The sequence below is a fragment of the Podarcis pityusensis genome (genome assembly GCF_964106645.2).
Source record: "Podarcis pityusensis genome assembly, chromosome: 5".
Lineage (NCBI taxonomy): Eukaryota > Metazoa > Chordata > Lepidosauria > Squamata > Lacertidae > Podarcis > Podarcis pityusensis.
In genome coordinates this window covers 65,744,935-65,770,864 of record NC_138032.1, presented here as the reverse complement: position 1 = coordinate 65,770,864, position 25,930 = coordinate 65,744,935, and the positions used below count along the sequence as shown (strand labels likewise).

General features: G+C 40.9%; 2 protein-coding genes across 2 annotated transcripts; both read left to right on the top strand.

Moving 5' to 3' along the window:
• Positions 1-1,169: 1,169 nt before the first annotated feature.
• Positions 1,170-13,174, top strand: LOC308476757 (lipase member M-like). Its single transcript, XM_081004614.1, has 10 exons — positions 1,170-1,242; positions 3,330-3,420; positions 5,186-5,279; positions 7,262-7,460; positions 8,068-8,177; positions 8,993-9,129; positions 9,864-10,010; positions 11,074-11,145; positions 12,518-12,583; positions 12,920-13,174. Exons 1-10 carry the CDS (start codon positions 1,208-1,210, stop codon positions 13,145-13,147), a joined length of 1,179 nt encoding a protein of 392 aa, XP_080860740.1. The 5' UTR covers positions 1,170-1,207; the 3' UTR covers positions 13,148-13,174.
• A 4,987-nt stretch (positions 13,175-18,161) lies between these two features.
• LOC308477646 (lipase member M-like) lies at positions 18,162-24,450 on the top strand (the record flags this gene model as incomplete). The annotated part of the gene is made up of 7 exons (XM_081006376.1): positions 18,162-18,263; positions 20,235-20,352; positions 21,267-21,465; positions 22,146-22,255; positions 22,839-22,975; positions 23,203-23,343; positions 24,166-24,450. The coding sequence occupies 7 exons, from the start codon at positions 18,162-18,164 to the stop codon at positions 24,448-24,450; spliced, it is 1,092 nt and encodes a 363-aa protein (XP_080862502.1).
• Between the last annotated feature and the right edge of the window lie 1,480 nt (positions 24,451-25,930).

Here is a 25,930-nt window from a genome sequence, read left to right as displayed (position 1 = left end):
TACTTGGGCTTCCCTGAACCCCCACACCCCCCATGCCAATTTTGGAGGAGGGCAGAGGGTCAAAATCCCCATCGCACAAGTGGAAGGTTTGGTTTTTTTGCATGGTTTCTGCCGACAGTGCCTGTAAGGTTAATACCACCCAGAGTTTTTAGCAGGCTCTGAAAACAATACGCTGAAGGTGCTTGCCTAATATCAATGAACAGGATGTTCTAGAATATAAATGGTGGCAAACAGAAACCTTGCAACCATGGAATGAACATACATGGTGCTTGTAAACTGTGCTCCCCAGCTGTTAATGTTAAACCTTGAATTTGACCTGGAAATACATCAGCAGCCAGTGCAAATCTTTGAGCTGGAGTGTAACACGTGGACTCAGTCTCATTCTTGTTTGGCAGCATTCTGCATTACATGCCGTTTCTGCATCAAGTAGAAGGCCCCACACAGAGTACATTGCAGTAATCCAGTCATGAAGTTACCAGTGCCTGAACTTCTGTGGCCAAGCTATCTCCGTCCACAAATGACTCTAGATGTTGTAACAGCTGAAGTCAATGAAAAGCTTTCCTAGTCACCCTATCACCTGGATCTCCAGTGATAAAGCTACACCCAGAAGCACCCTCAGGCTAGGTAGCTGTTCCTTCAGAATAATTGGCCAATTTCTCAGACGCATGAACTCCTGTCTTGCTCACAGTGCCCTCATCTTTCCAGATTCAAGCTCAGTTTATTTCCCCTCACTGGCCCACATCTGAACAAGAGCACTACAGAAGATGTGAATTGTTATTTAATGATATACACATTAAACACCACCGGGACTTGAAGTAGAACTTGCTACTTCAGAGTACACTGGGTGTTTGTGGGACAATCGGAGAAAACATCATGTGTGAATACACTCCTAGGCTGCAATTCTATGCTTAGGTTCTAGGGAGAAAGCCTGATAAAACTCTGTGGACTGGGTTGCATGTCAGCCAATAGTCTGCTACCTTAAACAGGTACATTTGATAAGATCATCCCACTGTTAGGTACAACACACACACACCAGAAGCTGTACACATAATGAAAAAGAAAGATGCTGCGCCCAGTAAATGAGCATGGCTGGATGACTTGAGGTGTTTATGAAGGAAACTTTCAGGTTTCCTTTTGCATTTATCAGAAACACTCACCTGAAGAAACACTCAACACCTGCTCTTCTATTTGAGCAGGTGTGTGTGAAATGAGAACAGTGGAAGGAATGAAAGGATCATTCATGTGAGTTCTGCATTGGATTATTCAAAATGCTAGGTGTATGGAATCTAATTCCAATACTTCTTTTGAGATCTAAAACTATCAGAGTCCATATTTAAACAACAAACAGTCTTGTAGTCTCTTAAAGACTTAACAAACATAGACTTTCATGGACAAAAATCTTCTTCATGAGATGCATGAAATGTTGTCCCGAGTGGCTGGGAATAAATAATAAATAATAATAATTATTATTGCAGGTACATATATGCATGCTTTCTGTATGTGATTATATAAAAGCAGGGTCAGAGGGAAATTAAAGTACAGAAAGTGCCAATTAACAATAATAACAATTAATTGACAGAAAGTGCCAATTAACAATAATAATTCTGATTCGCAAAGTTTTTGATGACATTCATACTGGCTTTCTTTTTGCCAAATACTTACTCCTTGGTATTTCAGGTGCAAGGATTCAGTCAGCGTGCTTCCACACAAGTTTTATTTTCTTTTTTACATGGCTAGATCTGTGTGTGTGTGTGTGTGTGTGTGTGTGTGAGAGAGAGTGAGAGAGAGAGAGAGAGAGAGAGAGGCAGACCTACTACTATTTTTCTGCAGGGACACAGGGGTACGCATGCCCCTAAACATTTTTTGAATTAAGTTTGGCCTCATTGAGGGGCAATATTTCAATTTGAGTAGGAAAGTGAGAGTAGTCCTACTGTAAACATTTTTTTTAAGGAAAAAAAGCACTGGAGAGACCCATTTAATTATTCACCCCCTTCTCTGCATCCATAGTCTAAACTTGTATGATCTAATAAACATTGTAGCTCTTGATTTTATTGACTGCACAAACTGGCCCAATATATGAGCGTTTACATTGGGTATGGGGGGGGGGAGCCCTCCAAACACTTTATGTTAAAAAAACAACTACTGATACTAAAATGGCATATTATTTAGAAGCAGCAAAGAAGTGTTTTCTGCCTGTGAATGTTGAACATATGTAAACTTCTACTATCACAGCTTATCTTACAACTGCTGCAAAAACAAAATGTTCAGGATTTCAAAAGTCAATGCATGTTTGCAAGGTAAAGTTGGCATAGTCAACCAGGTTTGCTCTACACTCAGGTATTCTTTCAATACTACAAATGGTCCATGCAAGTTACACACATCACTGGTATTAACTCTGTTCTCTCCAGTTTTAAATGGCACAAGTGATTTTTTTCCAATAGATAGAAAACCCTCTTCCGTCCTCTCTTTCCCCTTCCTAGGTATTCAGAAGCACACTGCCTCTGACTGTGCTAAATGCTTCTGGCATTAAGAAGCATTCTGACTTATTTTTCTTTTTAAACAGGATCTAGGTGCCACATGCTCTGAATTAGGGATGGAAATACCCCTTTGAGAGATGATGCATGATGACATACCCTTTGATATTAGGCAAACACATCTGCTTTGCTGTTTTCAGTGCCGGTTAAAAAAACCACCCCTTTATTTAAGCACCACTACCCAGACATGCAGGGGACGCGGGTGGCGCTGTGGGTAAAACCTCAGTGCCTAGGACTTGCCGATCATATGGTCGGCGGTTCGAATCCCCATGGCGGGGTGAGCTCCCGTTGTCCGGTCCCAGCTCCTGCCCACCTAGCAGTTCGAAAGCACCCCTAAGTGCAAGTAGATAAATAGGTACCGCTTTATAGCGTGAAGGTAAATGGCGTTTCCGTGCACTGCGCTGGTGCTGGCTCGCCAGAGCAGCTTCGTCACGCTGGCCACGTTACCCGGAAGTGTCTTCGGACAGCGCTGGCTCCCGGCCTCTTAAGCGAGATGAGCACGCAACCCCAGAGTTGGTCACGACTGGCCCGTACGGGCAGGGGTACCTTTACCTTTTTACCCAGACATGCATTGTAACATGTAATTTTATTTTATTACATTTTTATTTTTTGAAATTTTGAAAAGTCAACTTGTTTTTAATATCTGATTTTAACAGTGTTTTAATAGATATTTTATATTACTCTTTGTAAACTGCTTTGAGGTTTTGAAGACTCAGCCATATAAAAACTCTCTTAAATAAGTAAGCTCAGTAAACCTTTCCCCTATATTATCTAAAATATCCAGTTGTTTTCAAGGTTCTCAAGGATGTGGCTACTGCTTATCATGATGGCAGTACATGGAGCAGTGAGCTCAGAAGACTTGAATCCTGAACAGTTTATGAATATTGTAAGTAAGTTGAATATTGTATGAATATTGTATGAATATTTAAATTTTTATTTTTTTTTAAGCTGAGTAGCAACAGGGAATCAGTAGTGGGGATGGTGAAGCAAAAGACCCTGGGCCCAAGCACACATGCATATTGTATAAAGGTGCAAAGCCCTTCTTTCGCACCCTGTGAAACATAAATGCGCAGTTTTTTTAAAAAAACTGGGTAACTGAGCGCTGCCCGTCCATGACTCCTGAGCCTCCCCCGATCTCCTGCCCCCTTCCTCCTTTGTTTTGACTGATCGGGGAGGCTTGGGAGTCATAGGCAGGCAGCTGTTGCCCAGGTTTTTTTTTAAAAAAATCTCTGCACATTTATGTTTCACAGGGTGCAAAAGAAGGGCTTTGCACCTTGCCTGGCAGAGAAACCATACACCTTGTGCCCCTTCTGGGCAGTGCCCACCTACCTGTGGCTCCCAAGCCTCCCCCCGATCTGTCAAATCAAAGGGGGAAGGGGGCAGGAGATGTGCCCCGCTGGATGTCCCTGGTTCCCTTTCGGCAGTGGTGGCAGCAGCAAGCAGCTCCTGAAGCCAGCCAGAGCCAACTGCGCTACCAGGCTGGCTCTGGGCTGCTGAGGTTTCCTGGGGACAGATTTGCAAATCTGGGGACATTCTGGGGATGGAATTTGTTTGGGGACAGATCTGCAAATCTGGGGACTCTCCCTGGGAACTGGGGACGTCTGGTAACCCTTCCTTATGCACACGCTCTGTTCATAAAAGCATGTCAGCATAATTTGCAATACAATTTGTCCAAATCGTGAACACTAGTCCCTCAGATTGGAAACTTGCCCGGTCTTCAACTTAGAAAAGTTGAAGACTGAGAACATGCCAGAGCTCAAGCTGTGTTCCAAGATGGGTGGCAGCCTGAGGCTTGTCTGAACACAGCAAAAGAAGCCCAGTTGTAATTACTTCATGATGCTGGCAAAGCTTCTGTAAGTTTAATGTTATCTGCTGGCAATGGGTGTGTAGCTCTGGCACTAGGTATGTGGCTTTGGCATAGCTATCCTCCTGTGTGTGAAAGAATTGGTCCAGAAAGCACTCAAACAGGGGGAGTCAATGTAGTGCTCTCCAAATCATGCTAGACTACAACTCCCACTATCCATGCTGGCTGGGGCTGATGGGAGTTGGAGTCCAGCAACAACTGGAGCGTATCCCACTGGCCAGTCTTGCACTGGAGCATCTGCATTGTTTTGTAACCCAATTTAAAATGAACCACCCTGAGGAGTGGAAAAAAACATATATTGGCATATTACTATGGTGTATTGGTCCTCTTGGCTTGCTGTATCAGGAACTATCTACGTAAGTCATTTCTCAAGTACTGCGCTTTTCGTTTCTGTTCTATTGACAAGCAGCAAACGATTGCATGGTTTCCTCCTCAAATAAACTGTATTAAAGTTGCTTTTGTTTTTACATCCTCTGTGTAGTCTCCACTTCGTACTTTCCAGGGATCTTTTTGTTTTCACCTTTCTTTGTGCTGCCTTTCCCCCCAAGGGGTTGCTGATAAACTTTGCAGGTATTGGCTCATTCTTCCCCAAATATCAAAAGAGATACAAATATAAATATTCACTCTCGTACATGGCTCTCCTGGGCCATTCTGATCATGTCAGGAAGGATCCATGCTTAATGCTTGGAAATGAGCCTTTAGGCAAAAACTTTCGACTTCTAGCAATTACTTTTAAACCTCTACTGGTGGAGGAAATGGTCTAACATGTGGCTTTGTATCCTTACAGAGTCAGATAATCCAGTACTGGGGATATCCTTCGGAAGAGTATGAGGTCCTTACAGAAGACGGCTATTACTTGAGCCTGAACAGGATCCCAGGGGGTACAGAAAGCTCATGAGACCCAATGTCTCAAGGACTCTGTTGTGACTCATTTCATTGTACAGTAATGACCACTAACATGAAGTCTGGTCTGGGAAAGAAAACATGGGGAGGAATGTACTCTTCTGATCTTTCCAGCAGTGTAAACATTTTTTTAAATTTTTTTTTCAAAGTTTCAAAAATAAAACACAGGGTTTTTTTTACACACACACACACACACACACACACTATTTTTATTTTATTTTAAAAAAACCCATAATCAAATCCTTACGTTTATGGGGTTCCCTGAACTCTCCCCTTGGCTTCTGAAGTTCTTTCTCTTTTAACTGCATCTAATTAATTTATTCCAATTTGTTATACTTCATTTTTATCCTTTGTTGTTTTAATTTACAAGTGTTATGTAAATCCTACTACTATTTAAAACTTTTACAGTGTTCTTTGATATATTCAATAAAATGGTGCCATTCTCTGCTAAATTTGTTATCCTCTTGGTGCCTGATCTTCCTGGTTAGCCTTGCCATCTCTGCATAATCCATCATCTTCAATATCCATTCTTCTTTCAATGGGGCTCTTTCTTCTTTCCATCCCTGGGCGTATAATATTCTTGTCACTGCTGACGCATACATAAACAATACTTTCTTATCTTTCGGTAATTCTTCTCTTACTAAACCTAATAAAAAAACCTCTGGTTTTTTATTATAAGTTATTTTGAACATTTTTTCCAGGTCCCTATAAATCATTTCCCAGAAGTCCTTAGCTACTTTACACGTCCACCACATATGATGGAATGTGCCCTCTTTAACTTTACACTTCCAACATATGTTAGTCGTGCTCTTATACATTTTTGCAAGTCTTGTAGGAGTCAAATACCATCTATACATCATTTTCATGAAATTCTCTTTTAGCTCACAGCAAGTAGTAAATTTTAGGTCCTTATTCCATAACTTCTCAGCAACGTAAACATTTCTAATTGCCAGACAGAGCAATTTTTCCTCCCTCCCTCCCTCCCTGTGTGCTTTTATTGAGGTTCTCCACAGATGATTTTGGGAAGGCACAGAGTGTTGGTGTGGGGAAAGCCCCATTATGTTAATGGGATGCCTTGAGCTGGCTTATGCAAGCACGCTGGGTTAGTTGAATCCAGCCCAAATGCTCTATCTACAGTTGTGAGCAGGAAGAGAGCCTGATGGCTAGAATACCTGATGGTGCAGTATACCTCCTTCAGTGAACACTGATTTGCTCTACCTCTATTAACTCTGTGTGGTGCAATGGTTAGAGCTTTGGCCCAAGACTGGGTAGGCCCAGGTACAAATTCCCAACTGACCAAGAAGCTTCCTGGGTGACCTTGGACACTCTCTCTTACCCTAAACGACTTCATTGAATTGTTGTGATTCTAATACGAATGTGGGGGGTGGGACTTTTCACAATGCCTAGAGCTCTTCAGAAAAAAGATGGCATATAAAAGTTATAAAGAAATAGATAGCTGCTTCAGGAGGAAGTGGTATATAGATAATTTCTACATGGTATTTGTGGGCAGCAAAACTGGGGAAACAAAGATTTTTTCCAGAAGGACTAAAATTCTCTGTTTATTAGGTGCTCCAAAAATGAAAGAAAGAAAGAAAGAAAGAAAGAAAGAAAGAAAGAAAGAAAGAAAGAAAGACAAGAGGGGGAAAAAACAGATAAAATGTTCTTTCCTGAGAATTTTTGGGTTAGCTCTTTTTTAAAAAAAGAAAGAAAGGGGGTTTAGGTTTCAAGGTTCAGTTCCAAAGTTTCTGCATGTAATATTGAGACTTTAGCTTCCCAACTGAACCGGAACTGGAGCCTATCTTCCTTGCATCCAAACCCAACATTTAGACCCAAGCCTACTGCTCCGTGTTAGATTAAGTTTTAATTTTGTATCTTGTGATGTGTTTTGGAGGTACTAATCAGTCAGTCAATCAGCCAATCAATCAATCAATCAATCAATCAATGTCTTTTTTACTTCCAGGCTCCAAATCATCTATACTGCTGTTGCACTGTTTGACCATGGAAGGCAGCGTCTGGGTCACAAATCTGCCACATCAGAGCCTGGGCTTCATATTAGCAGATGCTGGATATGATGTTTGGATTGGAAACAACAGAGGAAACTCCTGGTCTAGAAGACACCAAAACCTTTCAATTGAAGAAGAAGCATTCTGGGATTTTAGGTAAGTTCATTTGGTGTGTAATCACTGGAATTCACCATTCAATGAGATTTATTCTTTTGCAGTTGAGTGGCTGGAATTTGGCATTCAATGTTATTTTGTAGTTCAAGCATGCTCACCCTTGCCTACTTTATTATGCATTGAATAGATTTGATGAAGGCTAATGTCGGGCTATATTCAGCCATTAAAGTAATTCTATATGTGTGCTAAATGGTTTTTAGTTCTTATCCAGGCCATAAAATTTATAGACACATCCATGAAATGATTTCACTGCAATCCCTTCATCGACAGTCTGATTTTATGGTCCAGGAAAAGTTTTACCATCTGACTTTGCTGTGATTCTGTAAACGGAAACCTTCTTCTTAGTAAATGTGCTCATGGTTTTAGTGTTAATTTGTTGTATCGCAGCCTGGGCACAGCTGGCCCTAGTAAGTTTCTCTTTCCCCTCATCTTGTCACCTAATTTTAGGTATTTGATGGTAAATTCTGCTTAATCTTCCCTTTTGTTCCTTAAATATTTTTAGTAGTGCTTTCTAGAGAAAGAGCTTATGCTTGTAACCAAAGATTATGAGTGCACTTAATTCTCATTTACTTTGTTTTGTGGTTTTCAGTTTTCATGAGATGGGAATCTATGACCTTCCTGCCATGGTAGACTTCATTCTGCAGAAAACTGGACAGAAGAACATCTATTATGTCTGCCATTCTCAAGGATGCTCTGTGGGTATGATAACTATAAACCTTGGCATGCACTCTATAGAGGGCCAGTTTGGCATGGGATGGTCCAATGTTGAACTAGTTCTTGGTCATATAAAGAATTCAGATAAAGGCATAAAAACCACATCATTTTTTGAATGCACCAGGTATCTACTGTAGATGGCACCAGATATCTACTGAAGTTTTAGTTATCCAAGAACCTGTGATAGGTTTGCTGTCTTTATAAGAAACATAGTACTCTTTGGATATTTATTTGAATGCACGAAAGGGGAAGTGGGATTGTGTGTTGCTGATCTCTTGCATAAGCCTTTTATTGAGCCTGAAAGTGTATGTGTGGGGAACAATTTCTACATAATTGGGAAGTAAGGTTTCAGGGGCATGATTACATTGAGAGAGCCTTCCACGCAGGCTTAAAAAATATTTCTAATTGATGTAGAAATGAGGAGAACTGAATTTAAGATTGGAAAAATGAGAATCTGAGAGTAAATGAAATTGATATGTAGGATAGAGGGCTTCCCAACTCTGCCCCATCGCAAAGCACATAGGCTTCAAACATGTATCTATTCATCTGACATAAAGCCTATGTCATTTTGTTGCAATGGTGGTAATTATGTCATTTAGTGAGGTTCCAATTCCATCCTATAAATTAGCTTTGTATATTGCATGTAGTCTAACTCTTCCATTTTGAAAAAGAATTGTGCCGCATGAAATGAATGTTAATTTTGCTCAACTATGTTTTAAAGTAAGAGTCTGCCTATAAATGCTGCATTACTTAAATTCAAAACTAAGGGATACTAAACTGAATTTCCTACTCCTCTCTAGCTTTTGTGGCATTTTCTATTTTACCTCAAATGGCTGAAAAAATTAAGATGTTTTTTGCCCTGGCCCCTTCCTATACGTTGCAGTACACTATCAGTGTCCCACTACAAATCATACGCTTTCCAGCAGCACTGGTGAAGGTATGTGTGCAATCATTATCTTTTCACAATTTTCATAAGCTCTAATTGACATGACATAATGGGAGATGTCTAATTTTATGGCTCAAGCCCAGTTTTTTTGTAGGTAAATTAGCTGGGAAAACATGGTGGTTTTTTGGGGGGGGGGTTAATTAATAATTTAGATTCCAACACCCTTAAATTTTCAGACATGCAATATATATATAGAGTCCAAATTATGAAGACCATGGATCATAACACAGAAGACCAGACAAGATGTTTTGGCTCACCTTATAAGGATATAAAAAGAATGGTCTACTGAGTGATCTGGTGCCATTGAGCTTCTGTCACAACATTAGTGTCACTGCAGTTTACCAAGATGTGCAAGACAAGCAATGGCAAGGTTTGAGCTTCATGGATATATTAGGAGAGCCAACCCACACAGTGCAAACTAAATCAATCAGTCAAATCAACTTGCACCCAACCTTTCTGAAGTTAAAACTCTTCATTTGGAAGATACGTATAATATTTCTACCTTTTAAAGAATAACTTCTAAAAGATTCCAATAGATTCATCTTTTTCCCCTTGTTTTGTAATGCGATAACTTTGCAATTTTTATATTTGGCGATTAAAACCTTTTTAAAAATCAGCAACAAAAAACCCCTTAATATGAACCAGCTACAGGGACATTTAAACTGCCCCATTTAAGAAATGCTTTTGAGAGATTGGGATTATGAAATATCTCTGGCTTTCTGCAGGCTATATTTGGCACAAAGGAATTTTGTCTGCTGAGTCCAAAACTGAAAGCCCTTCTGGCCCGAAAGTGCAGCCGTCGCCCGGTAGATGAGCTTTGCAAACAAGCTCTTTTTCTTGTCAGTGGATTCAATGAAAAAAATCTAAATGCGGTATGTCTCTTCATTTATTTATCATATTTATGACTGGGGTGTATGGGGTGTTAAAAGAGAGGTAGTACTTCTGTTGGGGGACACGTTGTGCCAGTGTGGTGTAGTGTGGTGGAGAGCCAGTGTGGTGTAGTGGTTAAGAGCGGTAGACTCGTAATCTGGGAACCGGGTTCGCATCTCCGCTCCTCCACATGCAGCTGCTGGGTGACCTTGGGCCAGTCATACTTCTTTGAAGTCTCTCAGCCCCCACTCACCTCACAGAGTGTTTGTTGTGGGGGAGGAAGGAAAAGGAGAATGTTAGCCGCTTTGAGACTCCTTTGGGTAGTGATAAAGCGTGATATCAAATCCAAACTCTTCTTCTTCTCCTCCTTCTGGGGTAGTTTGTACACCATTGGTCCCCCCACCCTACAGTCAGCTTTCACCTGGCCTGCTAAATCAGGTGAGGGTAAGCAATGGGTCTCAAACCTTTGGTGAGTTAGAGATTTCCCTTGCATGCATAGACAGGCTGTGGCAGACTGAGTGGAGAAGACCAGTATTGGATCCAATGCTCAAGAAGGCAGTTTCTGCACATGCTGAAGAGGGAAGTGAGGGGCAGATGGGGCTTGTCAAATGGAAGAAGGGGCTCTGCAGGCCCACGAGCAAGGATGGGGGAGACCCTGGCCGAATCAAGACTCCATATAACATCAGGGAGCTCTAGACATGTCACTGAATGGGCAGGTGGATGGTGGTGGGCACAGACAACAGGTGTGTCCTGGGTGGGGAAATAGGCCAGATAGCCATGAGCCAACTCCTTGTGGCACATAAGGGCTGTTCATTTGAAGGGTTGTTCACAGTTATTTGAATCATAAAATCCTAGAACTGTGGAGTTCAGGCACCCAGCTGGTTCACACAACTCATTCATGATATACCAGTTGCTATGAACTGCATGTCAGGGTTTCCTCAGCATCAGTTTTGCACTTCAGAAAAACATGTAATAACATATATCTGCTTTTGTCCTCTGCCAACAGTCCAGTACAATGAGTTTTGGTTAAGTGAAATGACTTCTAAATTTACCATTCCCTTACAGAGTCGGACTGATGTATATGTATCACGATTCCCAGATTATACGTCTGTGAAAAATATGATCCACTGGGGCCAGGTAGAGATACTAAGATCTCCCTTCTCTCTCTCATTCTTTCTCTGTTGAATGTTGTCTGCCTTATAAAAACTTAGATATTGTTTGAATAGAAGGGAGCCAGAATATATTGTAGCTGAGTTTCCAGTGTAAAATGACACAAAAAACGCTGTGAAAAATGATTTGAAAAATGTATTGAATTTTACATAAGCTCACTATCGTCATCTAGTGACAAATTTTTATAATGCACTTAAAACAAACTTTTAACGTTATATTTGCAGCTGTATAGCTGAGTCCCCAATTTAGCAGTGGCAAAACCAGAACCAACAAGCCATTGTAACCCAGACACTGCCTAAATTGGCCTTACCATGAGGTAAAGTGAAGCTGTCAACTTAGGTGGTAGGTGCTGGAGGTGCAGCAGCAGAAGGCCACCTCATGTTTAAGCCAGTGCCCCTGTCCTGAGCCTGTGTCCCAGTAGCAGTAATGTTTGCTTATTGCTAAACTGGGCTGTATGGAAGTCTTGCCTATTTACTTTCTCCCAACGCATCAAAGAGAACACCATTAAGAAAGGTCCTTGGCTGAGTGAGCAGGAAAAGAGGCAGCTACTAGCTTGGCCCACGGCATTTGTTTGAGTGGGAAGTGTGCAAGATTCAAGCAAAGTGCTGGAGGAGAGAGCTGTGTGGGCTGCCTTGTGGCCCTTAAGCTAGCCTGCTGCCCTCATGTGCAGCATAAGTTGCTCTCCATTGCTCGAGTTCCAGCAAGATTCAACTGCCGGTGCAATCACCATTGTTCCACCTGCCTTGCTCCACCTTCCAGCCCTAGGAATCCTCATAAGGGAGCTGTGCTTAGAGGAAGAACTGTGAGGGGAGAGACTTCATCAGGCAAGGCCTCCTTTCACCTGCCTTGCCCCACCCTCCAAGTCTCTGCTTCTCAATTTGTATTGTATTATTTTATGCACTGTGGCTTGCCATTGTTTTTATTGATGATAGTTTATAAATTATTTATTGTAATTTAAGGGTGGATTTTTGTTTAATTTTTATATGCTGATATTTAATATTCTATACTATTCTAATGGGTTGTTGAATATTACTTTATTTGATATAAGTTGCTTATTTTAAAGTTATGTTTTATTATCACATTTTTGTGTTGGATTAGATTGTTATAAGGTGTACATACAAGGTGTCATAAGGTGTACATTCTTTGTTTCTTCAGCTTGTAAACCACCATGGGTATAGTAAAATAGAAAGGTGGTATACAAATTAAATGTTAAATGAAATGAAAGTGAAAGATACTCTCAGTGAGTGCCCTCTCCCAACATCTTCCTCTTGGGTTAGCTTTGCTTGTCGTTCGATTTCGTTGGTGGGCTGTATACTCACCTATCTATTTTGTTTTCTAGACAGCTATGGCAGGTCAATTCAGATATTTTGACTGTGGCTCAAAGAACATAGATATATACAACCAGGTAGGAATTTGCTGGATTTTTGTGTTGTCTGCAAAGGTGATTAAAAGTGAGGGTGTGTTCCAAGGGGCAGTTAAAATTGGATTTGATACATCCCTTGTGTGCATTTTTTGTGCATCATCCACACAACACCATCCTCGTTCAAGTAGCAGTCCACACGTCCCTCAAATTACTTCTGATTTTCACAACTTATTGATAATCCAATAAAAGAACTGAATTTAAAATCACTTGGTTTACTTTGGTGAAAGTTTGTTGTGTGCAGTTTCACAGATTATTTTTTTTAAGCTGCAGATGTGTACATGTATCTAGGTGATATTCAATCTATCTGTCTCTTCCTAGACGACTCCTCCCTTGTACAGAATTGAAGCTATCACCATCCCAACAGCGATGTGGAGTGGAGGACAGGACTGGGTTTCGCAGCCCAAGGAAATTGCAGAATTGCGGCCTCGAATTACTAATCTCATTCATGACACAGAGTTCCCTACGTGGAACCACTGGGATTTCATCTGGGGCCTCGATGCTTTTCAGCTGATGTACCCAGAAATACTTGACCTGATGGAGAAGTAGCTGGGAAACTGTTTGGTTATTATTGCTCTATTAATGGTGAAATCAAGGTGGGATTCTGAGATCCCCACAATCTTCAGAAATAAAGTTTAAATATATGTCACCTCATTTTGATTATTAAATTAGTCTTGCTTGCAAACCTCCTAGACAGTCCTTCTCCAAGGTAGCCAGAAAGGATCACAATGAAAATCAGCTCCAAAAAGGACTGAAATGAAAAGAAGTTTTTTAGACCCAGCCAAGGTATGAGCACCACTAGGTATCAATGTAAGATCAGCAAGGAGGTTTTATTTATTTATTGCATCAGGAAGGTACCCTATGTAGAGTGATACATTATATCCTATTGAATTTCCTGGAAAAAACTAGTTTTTGATTTAAATATATAATAGTGTGACAAGTATATGTGATAAAATGTCTAGTTAGACATTTGCAACGAGTCACGGAGGTTTATTGTTTTGTCAGTAAGCTTAAGTACATAGTCAAAATTAAGTTGCATTTGTGTACATAAAAATGCAAGTACATCTCCCTGAACATTCTAAAGCATGAATAATGAATACATTGTGTTCTGTTTCTGCCAAAATGGAGATGTGAAGCTTTTTTGCACCCAGATCCATTGCCAAAAAGTAAACAAAACACTTTTGAAGAACACTTGCTTCCTGCTGAATGCAGTCTTCCTGTCTCAAAAAAACACAATAATTTAACTTTTTATCATCCAAAGCATTTCTATATTCTAAAGTAAAGGAACAGGTTTTCCAACCAAAGCACAAAAAATGATGGCTTCATTTGAGGCAGAGCACATCAAAACACATTTGCAATGCATGTTTCAGTCCTGAAAATGTGCAGTGATAATCTCTACTCCTGTAGAGTACATTGTACTAGACTAATCATAATTAACTTCTGCTGTGTCTGAGATTAGGGAGCACATCTTCCTCATCTGGGGAGAATGTGAAGTTATATCCAGGGCAGTGTTGACCCCAAGTGTTTCGTTTCAAAAATTCACAACACTCACAAAAAACCTAAGCAAAAATGACAACACCAACATTTTCCTCCATTCATTTTCATTGGAGATACTTTGAACTTAAGCTAGGTGAAGGGCTTGTTGGTAGAAGATCCACACACCTTTTCTGAAAATACCTAGAACTGCATGTGGCTCAGATTCATCTCCCCCGGACCCTGGGGACTCACAAAGTCTCCTGTGGGACCTGAAAGGTGACAAAACTGAGTTCCAGTTAGTTCCAGCTGAAAAAAAGGCCTGGATCATCACCAAGCTGTTCTTGAGCTCAAATCATTACAAATATACTGCAAATGTGGGCTTGAATTGCAAGATAATGTTAGGAAATTTGTTCCCCACCTGCCTGGTAAAGTCACCTGCACTCCTCTCAAAAAACTTCTGCAGAGGAGAAATATATAACACATTTGGAATATGTAAAGATTTAAAAATTTAATTAAAAATTGACAAAGGAAACACAAACTTCTGGCTGCCCTCCTGAACAATGAGGGATGGGAAATACAGAAGGGAAATTGCCCTGCATTGGGTAGATTACAGCCATAGTGATATTTAAAAAAAATAAAATTGTATTTAGTTGCCGAGAAGACTAATTTGCCTCTTAAGTCCTTAAGCCACAACATTTGTTGTTGTTGTTTAGTCGTTTAGTTGTGTCCAACTCTTCATGACCCCATGGATCAGAGCACGCCAGGCACTCCTGTCTTCCACTGCCTCCCACAGTTTGGTCAAAATCATGCTGGTAGCTTCGAGAACACTGTCCAACCATCTCGTCCTCTGTCTTCCCCTTCTCCTTGTGCCCTCAATCTTTCCCAACATCAGGGTCTTTTCCAGGGAGTCTTCTCTTCTCATGAGGTGGCCAAAGTATTGGAGTCTCAGCTTCAGGATCTGTCCTTCCAGTGAGCACTCAGGGCTGATTTCCTTCAGAATGGATAGGTTTGATCTTCTTGCAGTCCATGGGACTCTCAAGAGTCTCCTCCAGCACCATAATTCAAAAGCATCAATTCTTCGGCGATCAGCCTTCTTTATGGTCCAGCTCTCACTTCCATACATCACTACTGGGAAAACTTAGCTTTAACTATACAGACCTTTGTTGGCAAGGTGATGTCTCTGCTTTTTAAGATGCTGTCTAGGTTTGTCATTGCTTTTCTCCCAAGAAGCAGGCGTCTTTCACAACATAGCACCCAGAAATTAAAAATGGGTTTGCTGTGCCTCTTTAGTCAGTTATTATGTTCCAGGCAAATCTGATCTAATGAATAAGCGCTGCTTCCATTTCATCATTTTTAATCCCACCAAACCTGTTGTATAATTAAATGCTGCACTGCTACAATGACTTGCTTCCTTGCAGTTTGTTACATTCTAGATCTTTTGCAACATTTATTCAAGGTCCCAGCTCCATCTGAGTACCAACGGCAGGTAAGCAAAGGGCTATTTTTTCAAAACAAAACAAAACAAAACAAAACACTGATCTTCTTAATTTGAGTATGGTGATATATTCTTGCCATTTTTCAGATTGTACTCTTAATGAAAATATAACTGATTATTAATTATCATAAGGCTCAATCCTGTAGATGTCAAATCTCAATGAACGAATAATGCTTAATATAATGTCATACATGTTTAAGCCCCAATGAAATTTGCAGGATTAAAGCACTTCACACTGTGAGATTTACAGTGGAATCCTATGCATGTCTCTACATAGAAGTAAGCTCCCTTGAGTTCAGTGGAGCTTGCTTCTAGGTAAGTGTATGTAGCATTGATCTTTTTGCTTGCTAACCTGTACTCACCTGTAAGTCCCATTGAACCCAGAAGGACTTACTTTTGAGTACAAAATCTGCATGTACTTTTTTTAGACTGACTTAAAGAAAGCAGCTGGAAAAAAATTGTTTGGGCTTCCAGAAAAGAATATGGGGAAATTCTCATGCAATTTTGTATTTTTATAAATAAAATTAAGTAATCTTTGAAAAGCATTTCTATACCAGCCTCTTACAAAATGTAAGGGCAATGTACAGCCACATAAAAACACTGAAAAGCAATACAATGCAATCATTAAAATAATTCCTTATGCCTGTGTTGTTGTATGTTACTCTGCAAAATGATAGGATCCTCTAGAAATATGTATTGGGGGAATAGATGAAGTCCCACAATTGGAGGATCTGAATGAATGTCCAATTGTGAAGTGCAAATATGATCATTGGATTCAGTCCTGCAAGAATTTGTACAGTGAACTTTTGCTCGGGCCCATTATCTTATTTTATAAATTGTGGGGTACATATTTGTGTTTTGGATGAAATTCAATATCTATCATTCACCCCATATTTGCCTTTATTCTAATGTTTCTATTAGTTGCCAAGCAACATTAAGAGATTTCAGATTATGGTGTCTCCACCATTTGGAACAACAGTGGACCTAGCTAGACATGGCATTAATTACATTGTAACATGGTTTTAAAAGTTTTGAAAGCAGGAAGTGGGTTGTCATTTGACATCACAGCATCTTGGGAGGGGGTTTGAAGCCTTCTCAGTCAAAATCTTGGTGGAAATTACCCTCCACCTCCCTTTTGGCAATTGGCACCAACAAAGAAAATCCTATTGGACATAAGAAGTCGCAGGAGATTGGTCACTGGCCTGGGAAATTCTACTAAAAAATAGAAATAAAATAAAGAGTGTTGGGGTTTTTTTGTGTCATGTACTAGGCAAGATTTTCCTTACATCCCATTGAAGTGAGATGCAGTTTGCATCATAATTTTGGGTACTGTGTTTTCTCCTCACTGTTGTTCTCAGGAATGTGCAATTCTCTTATTAATTGGTGAAGTGATGGCAAATCAGTGGCACAGATAATTTTGGCAGTAGTTGGTTAATTCTAGAGCTGGAACTAACTTTTCCAAATTTCAGAATGTGAATTTTGTCTCACACCAAGTGTTGATACCAAAACTTGATTTTTGACAAGTTGAACAAAATAATTATTCACTTTATTACATTGCGTGCCCAGGTGGAGACCCCCCGACCCCAGGCGACACCCGGGGGAATAATGACACATGACATGTATTATGGGATTAAAATTGTCCACAACTTTATTAAACTTTCAGATGTAGGAAGACCTTGGCTTAGGCATTGGGCATTTATCCCTCTCAGTCCCTAGGCGGGGATCTGGGGCACATCAGGGTTAACCAATGTATCTGGGGATTGGGCTGGCTCTGAATGACGTATGTTTAAGCAGAGAGCCCGCCCCCCCATTTCACTGCAACACAGGGGAGTGCACTGACAACCTTTCAGCGTATGGCCAGTGACTCCCCTCAACACAGCTCATTTAATGGGGAACCCTGGGATTGAACCCACGGGGGGGGGGTGTCACCATTTCATGCCCCTTCCCCATTGAGGGAAGAAAGACTAAAGGATTCTGCTCAAGGCCTGAAACCGCCAAAGTTGTGATGTTTTGCTATGGGGAAGGTGAAACCTGCCAATTTAGTGAAAATTCCTTCCCGGTCCTTTAACAGCAACCATTGCAAGACCGTAGCAGCGGTTGAATACCTGTAAAGAAAAAGTTAACCTGCAATAAAAGGCCTAAACGAAGTGAGGGTACGGCAGGTGAAACTCTGGAGCTGACTGAGAGCTCCTAGGTAGGCTCTACCCCCTTATATGCTTAAAGAGTGGACCCTACCCTTACTTGGTCTGCTCCCCTGGCTCCACCTCCCCAGTCACGATTGGTTATTGAAACTGAGGTTTGCCAGAACCTCAAGGTTCATGACTGGGGAGGTGCTCCAAGAGTGCTCTGCCGGGAGTTATGTAGGATTGGGGGTGCTGCGCATGCAAAGGGCGCCCTCTGTTTGATGTAGAGTGCGGCCATTCTACTCTGTGGCATCTATCAAATATTGCCAAATACCAATCGCCACTGTACATCTGCTGTCTCATAAGGTCTCCATATGTCAAATGCAAATGTAAAAACCTTTAAGAATATTGTAATACATTGATATTGTATTTCTTTGAAACTACTGGTATTGCTTTACCCAGGCCTACAATGTGGCTCGTTTTGATAGTGGCTTGCTTAATCCAAGAGGCTTCCGCTGCAGAAGAAGTTATAAGTGGAAGACATTTGAATCCTCAGGAATTTATGACTGTCGTAAGTTGCTTATTCAAATGCATTTCCTGCAGAATTTCAGATCCTGTGTGGGTTATCCCAAAGAAACAGATTATTCATTTGCAAGTGTTTGACACAAGCCATCTTTTCTGGTTAGGTGAATGACTGAGTCGGGCTAATTTATGCCCTGCTGAAAGTTCAGAGGGCCTAGCTTAATGTAAATGTTGACTTTGAGCCTGCCTGTGTTTACAGGAGATTATTACCTGAAGGCAAACATGAGTCCATTATGAAAAACTTGGCATACATCTTATGTATTTCTCTGTGCTGGTTTACCACACAAATCAAGCAATTTGCCTTAAAGTAGCACAGAATGATTCTTCTTTGACTGTTTTGCACCAGCATGGAGAAAACCAGAGGCAATCAGCATGCTGGGCCACTGCGCACAAAAATATTGGCCAAATGTTGATTGATGCTGTTAGGACAAAGACAGCCAAAATGGATTCCAATTCCCATCAGTTCTAGCTGGCATGGCTAATGATCAGAGAAGATGGGGGTTGTAGTTCAAAAATAAAATAAAATTGGAGGGTCCCACATTGCATATCCCTTTGTTAGATGGAATTAAAAGCAGCCTCTTTGACAACTCTAATGTGTGAACTGGGCTTTAGCTTTGAGCTTTTTGGTGTTTACTATTTCTATACTTTCCCTCTTGTGCTGCTGTTAGGGGACTCCTTTCTCACAAGAGTTGAATGTGGGGCTACCAGGACGATAGTGGAGGAAGGCCGCTAGCGTATTTCTCAGAATCTGCTCCTGTATTCATTGAATACATGAAAGTGTTCCCATGAACACCTCTCTGAACTTTGCCAAAGCTAACCCCTGCTCTGCTGAACTCCTGAAGTACACCCATATGGAAGGAAACAAGTCTAGAATCTGGAAATGTTGAGGATCAGAGCTTTTTTCAGCAGGAACTCACCGGAACTCAGTTCCTGCACCTCTCAGCTGGGCACCATTGCCACTCATGGTGAGGTCCAGCACTTCTTTCTCTAGAAAAATAGCACTGTTGAGACTGGTGGGTGGCAATATTTAGCAATTAGATTAGAGCGCCTGGGAAACTGGCGTCTGGGATTTTTAAAAATTTAATAGGAAATGTCTGGGATTTTGTCTGTTCCCTGGATTTGTACTTCTTGAAATATGGCAACGCTAAATTAGATAGAACCATAGCTCCATAGAGTTGGAAGGGATCATTGAGATAATCCAGCCTAATCCAAACCCCCTGTTTGATGCAACAAATCCAGAGCTATAGCACATCCCCTGCTTAAAGATCACCAGCAAGGGAGGTGACACTCCCCTTCTTGGTAATTGCTTCTGTTCTTGAATATTGTAAGCCATTTTGAGACCTGATGGGTACTAAATTGAAAACAACAGCAACAGCTGAAGCCTGTAGATCTAATTCTGCCCTCTGTGGCAGCAGAGAACATGTTCTTTCCCTCTGGTAACCCTTCAGTGCTTTTGAATCTTCAAAGCCTTTCAAATGTGCTATTTCATTATTTCAAGAAACAACCCTTACTGCAACCCTGTGAAGTGTGTAAGTATTACTACCTGCTAACTGCTGATGCAAAAACCTGATACTGAGAGCTACCTAGTAACCTGTGATTAAGGTGAGACTTGAACTCAGCATTTTCTAGTTCAGTGAAGATAACACAGTTCTCAGAATTAAGTTCTTGGAGCAAATTAGAAAGTGATTTTTTTTGTTTTTAGATTTGTTCACTTTTATGTCCTTGTTTTAAGAAAGCTAAAAGCAGGGGTGGGAAACCTGTTGGTTCTGCAGATGCTGGACTCAACAACCTCAGTCAACCTGGTCCCTGGGCAAGGATTATGCAAGTTGCAGTCCACCCACCAACATGTGAATGGTGCCTGTGGCTTAGGGGCTGGCTCATAAAGTTATTTATCTTGGCTATGCATATATGCCTTGGGGTGTGGGATGGGGTCATGATTTCTTTTCCTCCCAATCTGCAGAATGAAGTCATTAAATACTGGGGATACCCCAGTGAAGAGCATGAAATTCTGACAGAGGATGGCTATTACTTACAAGCAAACAGAATTCCTTGTGGAATGAACAGTTCTAGCAAGACAGGTAATTTTGGAATGTAACAGCTGTGCATTTGGATTCATATAATACCTTAACTTTCTTTTTTGTAAGTTGTTTGAGCTTCATTGTGTGGGTGGGAAGGTCCCAGCAAAAGCTATAATTAATAAATAAATAAACTAAACTGTCCCTGTTCGCTAGGGAGAATTCCTGTCTTCTCAAACCTTACCTTGTTAAAAACTGTTTCATTTATTTTATTGTATGGCCTTCTGGATCAACAATGCTCACTCCTTTGTCATGCTGAATAAAATGGGGGTAGTCAAAATCACACTCTGCTGTGGATTACAGCTCCCATCATCTCTGACCATTGGCTATGCTGACTGGGGCCCAATGGAGATGGAAGCCAAAACATCTGGAGAGCACCAGGTTGTCTATCCCATCTTAAGATTGATTATAGCCGCATGTACTTATCCTGGAATGAAACAGAAATGAGATGCTTCCTGTTTAAATATTACATGATATTCACTTTCTGAGTGGATGCGCATGGGATCGGGCTATAAATATTCATTCATTTAGACATGCTTAAGATCAAAACAAATGTTTACTAACATATCCTGATTCTGAAGCCAGGCTATAGCTGAGTAATCTCTGAAAGACATCAGCAGCAGTGTCTAATGTGAAAGGTGGGGCAGGGTTAGTGGTCCTTCATGTATGAGGAGTACCATAACAACATCTCTCTTCTTATCTGTGAAATGTTAGGTGGTAAGAAGAGGTGCAAAAGAATTACAGGAACAAGTAACCATGTCTGGCCTAGAAAAAGTGACATTTGTTCAGTAACTCTGGAAGTTCAGGTGTATCCTGCTGGAGTCAGCACTACAAAGCATCACGATGGGCAGGTTTGATTCTCCAGTATAAGGCAGAGAGGTCACCCCCAGATTATATTTCTTTGCTTTCTTTTCCAGGGCCTAAACCCGTTGTTTTACTAGTACATGGTTTGCTTGCTGAAGGTAGGTGCTGGATTGCCAATCTTCCCAACAACAGCCTGGGATTCTTCCTAGCAGATGCTGGCTATGATGTTTGGATAATAAATACTAGAGGGAGCAGCTGGTCTAGAAGACACAAGACCTTATCAATTGACCAAGAAGAATTTTGGAATTTCAGGTATGTTAAAAAGACATTTTGGAGCTTAGACAAGAAGTACGCTTTTCCTGACTGCTGTCCTTGACATACGTCTATAGCAATCTTATCTTGTAGGGAAAGCATTTCACTCTTGGACAGGGCTTTGAAGCATGGCAGAAGATGTTCCAATTGAGGTCTTGTAGCAATATATATGACTCTGCATAACTCTGTACTGTTAACCTCTTAGCAATTTCTACGCTACTCCCATGTTACAGAATTACATGCAATATAATTGTATATACAATACAAATAAAAGAGCCAAGCCCTATGAGTGGTACTGTTTTTCTATGCATAATTTTATAAATATTAATACCAAATACCTTGCATGTATTGTATGTGTTTATGCACTGATTACTTTAGTAAATCTGGCATGTATATGCATATGATATCTGTATATTATTACACATATAACCCCAGTTACTTAAGATTAAGCCCCACTGAACTTACTTTGAATTGACATGGTTAGTAGTATGCTGTTAGATGTTTACCTTAAAAAGGAAGGGGACGAGTAACATGGAAGGTCTACAGGTTTCCCTAGCCTTGTTTTACACTGTGGCAGTTGTTTGTCTAAGCGAGAAAGAGGTTCTTCCAGGATCTTGTGTTTCTGTATCTAAGCGTAGGTGGACAATACAGCTACTGTGTTTTGTATGTCTGTATTTCAGTTTTCATGAAATAGCAATATACGATATTCCAGCAACTATAGACTTCATCCTAAAGAAAACTAGGCAAGAAAAATTATATTATATTGGCCATTCCCAAGGTGGGACACTAGGTAAGTTATGATCAAGTTATTGAAACGTATTTCATCCTTGTAGCCTTTGTTAATTGCGTTGGGACTAGAAGTTGAATATACAGTACTGAGTCTCTAGGAAGACTCATCCACTGAAACTAAGGTGAACCCTTCTGTTGTTGAACCCTGCATGTATGCTTTATTGCAAATGGTTTGCAACTCAGGGACAGCATAAAGAGCCACTTACACACTTGTTGTTTAGTCGTTTAGTCGTGTCCGACTCTAGAAAGAGATAATTGCTTAAGGTGAAAGCCAATTAGGGTTGCTCTGATGATTAAAAGCATCCATTCGTGGAACAGAATCACAAACTGGTGTGGAAGTGTGGAAAACTGAATTTTGGACTGGGAAAATTAGGAAGAGAGAGAATCTGAAATTGACCAATTGGTTAATCCCTAGTGTAAGCCCCACTGCATTCTGTAGGACTTCTGAGTAGCCCGGAAAGGAGTGCACTGTTAAGGATTCATAGGAGCATAAGAACAATGCAAGTATTGTTTCCCACCCCAATGTACTGTTCCAAATACTTACGGCTCCCATTTATGGAATGCTTTGGGGTTGTTTTTTGCAGGTTTTATTACCTTTTCCATCATTCCTCAGCTTGCTCCGAAAATCAGTCTCTATCTGTCATTTGCTCCTGGCTACACATTGGTAAACAGCAAAGGACTTTTCTATAAACTTTTGGTAATTCCTGATGGACTCAGAAGAGTAAGTATTTCTTACATGATTTAATTACAGTGGACTCAATATCATTATTTCTGAATAGTTTTGAGTGTTGGGTGATTCCCCTTTGTCCAATTTGCAAGTGAGCTGGATAAAAGAAGGGATCTCCAAACACTCATCCATTTTTGTGTTATGACTGTGATAAAGAGCTAAAGGTAATTAGACATGCTTCTAAGCAGATTTGGAATTATTTGCGCATTTTTGTATTTCAGCTCATATGGGGCAATAAAGAATACTGTCTTCTTAGCAAGGAATTGAAAGCCCTCACTGCCAAGATATGCAGCTACCCAGACAAATGGTGCCTCCGGTTCCTTTCCCTTGGGGTAGGATTTAACGAGAAAAACTATAATGTGGTAGGTGCTTTCTCTTTATATCTTTTGACACAAGAAAAAGAGAAGTGAACTTCTACACATGAATACAGTATGGAGCAGCAGCAGCAGCAGCAGCAGCAGCAGCACTATAGCAGCCCAGCACACACTAAACAATTGTTTTCATGTTATATTTTGCATACTGAATTCTAATAAAGAACCTGGGCCCTGAAGTCTGCAGGGGGGAGGTCAGCTTGAAGTTTTACTGATGAATGGGGCCCACTGGGTGAGCCCTCTCTATAGTGTACCCCAAGTAGCAGAGCGCCTTCCATTTAGATGAGATTTCTCTGTATGTTTAAAGTTGCTATTGAATATTTATAGGATGGTGCTCTGCAACATAAAATAAGCTATGCAAGATGTTATTTGTAGAGTATAAGATCAGAACGTAAAGCATATGGGTATCATATTAAGCACTGGTATTGTGCTGGTTCATGCTGCAGTGTTGCCCCTAACCAGTCATGGAAGAGAATTAGGAATGAAAAGAGCTTGCTACACAGAAGCATCATTGGAAGAGAGCAAAATAAGAGAGACTGTGGAATGTGTTTGCTGTTTTCATACAACTTAAGGCAGGACATCTTACCTTGTTTTTCCAGAGTCGAGCAGACGTGTGTGTTGGAATCTTTCCTGATTTTTCTTCTGTCAAAGCAGTGGACCACTGGGGCCAGGTAGATTTTGATAACTGTCTTCAGAGCAGAGCCAAGGCCTTAGTCCAAAGTCTGGTATTTGGACTGAATGTGCCATTTAGAGTATGTGTTTATTAATAATCAAGTGCGCAGGGCATACCTTCCAAATGTCCCAATTTTCCAGGGACAGTCCCCAAATTATGAAAGCTATTCCTCCTTCAGATTTGATCCTGGAATGTCCCTCATTCCCCCACCAGTGCTGCTACCACCAAACTTGGGGAGGTGGATAAGCAAGTGGTTGTACCGAGTGGCAGTGTCTGCGGCTGAGAGGGAGCATCCCAATGTCTCTCTACGGTCGCTACAGCCAGCCTCCTACCATGGGCAGCTTGTAGCAGCTGCTGGAGAGCAGAGAAGAAGAAGAGGGGCTGCCACCGTGGCGGCCCAGCCTTGTGTGAAGTGCCTGCTCTGAGGGGCAGGCAGAGGGCAGGGCTTGGAGCAGAGCACAAGGAGTCTTTATCTGTTTATTTTATAAAAAGGGTTCATCCCCCCATCTACATCTAACCTCGCCCCTTTCGAAAACTTATATTTTAGTGTATATTTTCCTTTTTGTGAATTTACCAAAGAATAAAATAAAATAAAATTAGAATGAAGGGATTTTCTCAGGGCAGTGGAGGGCATGTGTACTGCATCCCATCAGTGCAGTGCTGGCACTCATTTTTCTTCTGGTAAGAAATGCTCTGCGGTGGCGGGGAAGAGCCAAAAAAATGGGGTGTCAAGGAGGGTCAGTTGGGGGAGAGTGAGAAATGCCTCTATTTTCATCTGAGGAATTTTGGAGGGTATGCTAGGTTGGTTAGTGGAGTCCTTAGTTATACATATATTACACCCAGTGCTTTTTTCTGGGGGGGGGGGGGAAGCAGGGGTACGTGTACCCCTAAACATTCTGTGTTGCCCCGACCGACTGACCGATGGACGGACCAACATGCCAGCTATCTCTGCAGTAGCAGCGCGGACTGGAGCTCTATCATTCTCCTTACCGGTGCCCGGGGAGGGGAGTCTGGGGTGGCAATGGTGGGGGCAACGGTCTCCTCCTCTTCTTCTTCCTCCTCCTCCTCATGCTGGGCTACAGCCAGCCAGCTAGCACTCTCCCCTTCTCTCTCAAGCCGACTCTGCTGTGGGCCTTTCCGTACTCTCAGTGCCACCTCCTCAAGTCCCCTCGTCTAGGGGTTGGGAAGGTGTTGGGAGAGAGGAAGGGGGCTGAGGGGGAGGGGGAGCAGCCAAAATGAGAGTTCTCCTAAATATTTTTTTTTAGAAAAAAAGCACTGATTACACCAATATTTAAAGATCAGCACAGGCCCTAGACAACTTGGGACTAGGATACCTTTATATGCCCTCAAAAGATTGCTAAGATTTTCAGCAGAGGCCTACTGGCTATACCATGATAAATGGAATGCCAACTTGTGACATCAAGGAAGTGATATTCACCCTCTGGAGTATGCTCCACATGCCACTTTCCCGGTGGAAACAACAGTTACAAAAATAGTAAAATAGTTTGGCTTTTATTTATATATGTTAATTGTTTTATTGTTTTAGTTTATGATAAATATTTCTATCATCTATCTATCTATCTATCTATCTATCTATCTAATCTATCTTTCTATGTAAACCACTTAGGGATCATGTATATTTAGTGATATAAAATATTATATATTAATTCCTTAAATAAATTAAATATTTTTACACACATTTTTTAAGGGGCTCCACTATTTTAAGCAAGAGGTTTCATAAATATTGCATGAGGAGGAATTCTAGCAATTCACATCACCTGAATTTGTATTAGCACATTACTATGTTTCAAAATTTAAATTTTCAAACTCTACATAATTCTTGTCCTTCTTCTAGGTCACTAGGACGCATAAATTTAGATTTTTTGACTATGGATGCAGGAACAA

Excerpts from the sequence above, each read along its gene's own strand:
- LOC308476757 (XM_081004614.1), top strand. The coding sequence starts at position 1,208 with ATGAGAACAGTGGAAGGAATGAAAGGATCATTCAT. Across the intron at positions 8,178-8,992 it reads TTCTCAAGGATGCTCTGTGG|CTTTTGTGGCATTTTCTATT; the intron begins GTATGATAACTA and ends ACTCCTCTCTAG. Across the intron at positions 10,011-11,073 it reads ATGAAAAAAATCTAAATGCG|AGTCGGACTGATGTATATGT; the intron begins GTATGTCTCTTC and ends ATTCCCTTACAG.